At 33.4% G+C, this 5002-nt stretch overlaps 1 protein-coding gene across 1 annotated transcript; it reads left to right on the forward strand.

Moving 5' to 3' along the window:
• Positions 1-538: 538 nt before the first annotated feature.
• On the forward strand, positions 539-1616 carry LOC133335807 (clavesin-1; the record flags this gene model as incomplete). The annotated part of the gene is made up of 2 exons (XM_061544105.1): positions 539-1291; positions 1362-1616. Coding segments are annotated over 2 exons (1008 nt in total), but the record flags the coding sequence as incomplete, so codon positions are not given.
• Positions 1617-5002: the final 3386 nt, after the last annotated feature.

The raw sequence follows: 5002 nt of genomic DNA on the forward strand, positions 1-5002 counted from the left end.
TAAAAAAATGGTTTGAAAATATAAAAGAGGTCATGACGAGGTCATAGGAGTAATATATATATATAATAGTGTAAAAAATTAAAAAAAATATTTTAAAAATTATTTAAAAAATTAAAGAAAAAAATTTAAAAAAAAAAATTTTTTTTTTATATTAAAAAATATGTCTTTAAAAATGAAATATAAAATGTTTTAATAATAATAAATAATACATACGTATATTTTTATATAAAATATTTTTTTAAAATAAAAATAAAATATTTAATTAAAAAAAGAAGAATAAGAATATTTAGATTACCCATATAATAATGCTGGGCAACGTCAGTCGTTTTTAATGGTGGCACACACTTGCTCTCAATTTAATTTTGCCCAACACCTCGTTTACATGTATCCATAAGCTCGTTCTCTGCGTTCTCTTTTTGTATGACATTTCATATGGCGGTTTCTCTTTTACTCTCCTCTCTTTTTATTCTCCTCTCTTTTTGCACACCTCTAATTTAGAAACATATTTTGAATATCCAACTAATTCTCTCTCTCTCTCTCTTTGATTACAGTGTTGGAAACCGAAGTCATGCAACAACACAACTTGTCCGGCCCCAAGGACGGTGAAGAATTCGATCCCTATGTCTGCAGTCTGAGTCCCGAATTGAAAGCCGTGGCCAAGGAGGAACTGCACGAAGATGACAACATTCGTAAACAAGCCTTGGCCCAATTTCGTGAATGGATTGCCAAACATCCACACATTAAAAAATGCCGAACCGATACCATTTTCCTTTTGCGTTTTTTGCGCACCAAAAAATTCTCCGTACCTGCCGCCTGTGAAATGTTGGAACGTTATTTGACAATTAGACAGTTGTTCCCACATTGGTTCAGTAAATTGGATATTGAAGATCCGGCAATGAGTGAAATATTCGATAATGGCTATTTGGTTCCGCTGCCACAGCGTGATGAACACGGCCGTCAGATTCTTTTCTCAGTGGCTGCCAAATTTGATCCCTACAAATATACCTCCGTGCAAATGGCTCGCATCCACTCTCTGATCTGTGAGGCATTGTTGGATGATGAGGATTCTCAGGTGGCTGGGTATGTGTATGTCAACGATGAGAGTGGCATGAATATGGGTTTTGTCAGTTTGTGGTCCCTTACCGATTTGAGAAGTATTTTGAAATGTATTCAAAACTCCACACCGATGCGTCACAAGGAGACACATTTCCTCAATATACCTCATTATGCCAACAGAATTATTGAATTGGCCGTGTCCATGTTGAGCGATAAACTGAAAAAGAGAATTATTGTGAGTACGGGAGGAATGCAAATGACAGATTGTATTTTTAATTTTGTGTATCTCTCTCTCCCTTTTTTAGGTCCACAAAAGCATTGACTCACTGAAGAGCAAAATTGATCCCAAAATTTTACCCAAGGAATATGGCGGCACTGTACCCCTGGCCGACATGATCAAGGAATTCAAAGTGAAATTGCAACAGAAACGGGCTGCCATTTTGGCCCTGGACGACATGCAAATTGAAATCACAAAGGATGCTGCCAGTTTTGCCGGCAATGATGTGGGAGAAATTGATTCGGGTGTTGTGGGTAGTTTTAGAAAACTGGAGGTCGACTAGAAAACCTTCGAAATTCAATCGAACTCTTCCAAATCTCAGTAACAATCCTTAAACAGTGTTTTTAATTTTATAAAAATATTTTCATTATTTTATTATTTTTTTTAATTAATAGTATTAAGTATATCTCATCTATGTATGTATTTTATGTTTTTTAAATTATGTATGTACACGTATAATATATTTTAAATTTGGAGATGAAAAACAGAAACAGAATGAAAACTGCATGTGATAGAGTATGAAAACACCCCACACACCTATTCTCATCATGGCGATATGATTTATTCGTCAGTCTCCCATCCCAGAAAAACAGACACGTCCATTTATGATATTTAAAATATTTTATACCGTTTATTCATAATTTATGAATATTAATATTTTTTTATAAATGAATTATTGTTGTCTATTTTTTTATAATTTTTATTATTATTTTTTTTTAATTTTATTGACAACAACAAAACGAGCGATATGATAAAAAAAAACAATTTCGAAAACAAAAACAACAATCATTTTGTTTTTATTTATTAATACCCTATTTTTTATATTTTATTCTATTTTCAAGTTTTTTTCTTGTCTTATTGTTTACATGTAGTTTAATAATTTAATAGCGATTATATAAATAATTAATTAAATAAATGTTAAAAAAAATGTTGAAAAAATATAAAAATATGTATTTTGTTAAAAAATATTTTTGTTATCATTCGTGGATTTTAAAAAAATAATTTTTAATGAATATTTTTCAAGGACTCTCAGGAATATTTTCCAAGGACTCTCACTCAGGCGTGATTTTTTTAAAGAATATTTTTTTCAAGGATCTGCACAAGGCGTGGATTTTTTAAAGAATATTTTTTCAAGGGTCTGCACAAGGCGTGGATTTTTTAAAGAATATTTTTTCAAGGGTCTGCACAAGGCGTGGATATTTTAATGAATATATTTTCAAGGGTCTGCACAAGGCGTGGATATTTTAAAGAATATTTTTTCAAGGGTCTGCACAAGGCGTGGATATTTTAAAGAATATTTTTTCAAAGATTCACACAAGGCGTGGATTTTTTAACGAATATTTTTTCAAGGTTCTGCACAAGGCGTGGATATTTTAATGAATATATTTTCAAGGGTCTGCACAAGGCGTGGAGTTTTTAACGAATATTGTTTCAAGGATCTGCACAAGGCGTGGATTTTTTAAAGAATATTTTTTCAAAGATTCACACAAGGCGTGGATTTTTTAACGAATATTTTTTCAAGGATCTGCACAAGGCGTGAATTTTTTAGAGAATATTTTTTCAAGGATCTGCACAAGGCGTGGATTTTTTAAAGAATATTTTTTCAAGGGTCTGCACAAGGCGTGGATTTTTTAAAGAATATTTTTTTAAGGACCACCTCACACAAGGCGTGGATTTTTTAAAGAATATTTTTTTCAAGGGTCTGCATAAGGCGTGGATTTTTTAAAATAATATTTTTTTCAAAGGTCTGCACAAGGCTTGAATTTTTTAAAATAATATTTTTTTCAAGGGTCTGCACAAGGCTTGGATTTTTTAAAATGATATTTTTTTCAAGGGTCTTGAAATTTTGGGTGAGGGTCACCCTTGGTCCAAATGTGACAGATAAGGCTGGGTTTTTTGAAATTTATACTAGAACGGTACGAAAAGTACTTAATGTGATACCATTTATATTTGGCGAACTGGTGGAGCTAGAACTCTGGATTTTTAACAATATTTTTTTCAAGGGTCTTGAAATTTTGGGTGAAGGTCACCCTTGGTCCAAATGTGATAGATAACGCTGGGTTTTTGGAAATTTATACTAGAACGGTACGAAAAGTACTAAATGTGATATCATTTGTATTTGGCGAACTGGCGGAGCTAGAACTCTGAAATTTGGTTTGGTGGTCGTTGATGGAGTTTAGGATTGATGTACCAAATGGTTGTTTGAAAATCGAACTATAACTATTCGAAAAGTACGAAAATGTACTAAATTTGGTACAATTCTGTAGCATGTGAACGGAGAGCTATATTTGGTACAAATTTAATTTGGAGATACAAATCGAGGTGGAATCCTGGAATTTGAAATTAAAATTACAGTCGGAATGTAGGATTGGGATATCAACGTAGTTATGGAAATTTGTTACTTATGTGTACGAAAGGTACTAAATCGTACCATAATCGGTATAGTTTGGATTTGGGTGAACCGATAGCGCGGGAACAATGAAATTTGGAGTCAGGATTACTGTAGGGCTGTGGGATTGGGGTCAGGATTCAGTTTAAGAAAATAATACTTATGGATACTAAATATGGTACTAAATTTGGTACAATTTGAATTTTAGGTGAAACAATGGAGCTAGAATCATGAAATTTGGTGTCAGAATCACTGTTGAGGTGTATGATTGAGATTTGTAGGAAGTTATAGAAATGTGTACTAAATTTGGTACAATTTGAATTGTGAGTGAAACGATAAAGTTCGAATTCTGAAACTTAGATTTGGAATCACTGTGGGGGTGTAGGGTTGGGGTATGTATGAAGTTTTAGAAATTTGTACTATGTGTACTAAATTTGGTACAATTTAAATTGTGGGGTGAAACAATAGCGTTTGAATCCTGAAACTTGGATTTAGGATCAGTGTGGGGATGTAGCTTTGCGGTCAGAAGGAGGTTTTAGAAATTCGTACTACTGTGTACTAAATTTGGTACAATTTAAATTGTGAGTGAACCGATAGAGTTGGAATCATGAAACTTGGATTTAGGATCAGTGTGGGGGGTAGGATTCGGATATGTAGAATGTTTTGGAAATTGGTACTACTGTGTACAAAATTTGGTACAATTTAAATTGTGGGGTGAAACGATAGAGTTCGAATCCTGAAACTTGGATTTAGGATCACTGTGGGGGTGTAGGTTTGTCGTAAGAAGGAGGTTTTGGAAATTCGTACTACTGTGTACTAAATTTGGTACAATTTAAATTGTGGGTGAACCGATAGAGTTGGAATCCTGAAACTTGGATTTAGGATCAGTGTAGGGGGTAGGATTCGGGTATGTAGAATGTTTTGGAAATTGTACTACTGTGTACTAAATTTGGTACACTTTGAATTGTGAGTGAAGTGATAGAGTTTGAATCCTGAAAAATGGATTTAGGATCACTGAGGAGGTTTTGGTATGGGTTAAGTTGGAAGTTTTTGAAATTCGTACTACTGTGTACTAAATTTTGTACAATTTGTATTGTGGGTGAACGGATAGAGTTTGAACACTGAAACATGGATTTAGGATCACTGTGGGGGTGTATGATTGGGGTATGTAGGAAGTTTTGAAATTTTGTACTAATGTGCGAATCCTGAAACTTAGATTTAGGATCACTGTGGGGGTTTTGGTTTGGGTTAAGTAGGAAATTTTGAAAATTCGTACTACT

This window comes from Musca vetustissima, unplaced genomic scaffold (genome assembly GCF_032173495.1).
Source record: "Musca vetustissima isolate MV318-11 ecotype Yass unplaced genomic scaffold, APGP_CSIRO_Mvet_v1 utg56640, whole genome shotgun sequence".
NCBI classification, from domain to species: domain Eukaryota; kingdom Metazoa; phylum Arthropoda; class Insecta; order Diptera; family Muscidae; genus Musca; species Musca vetustissima.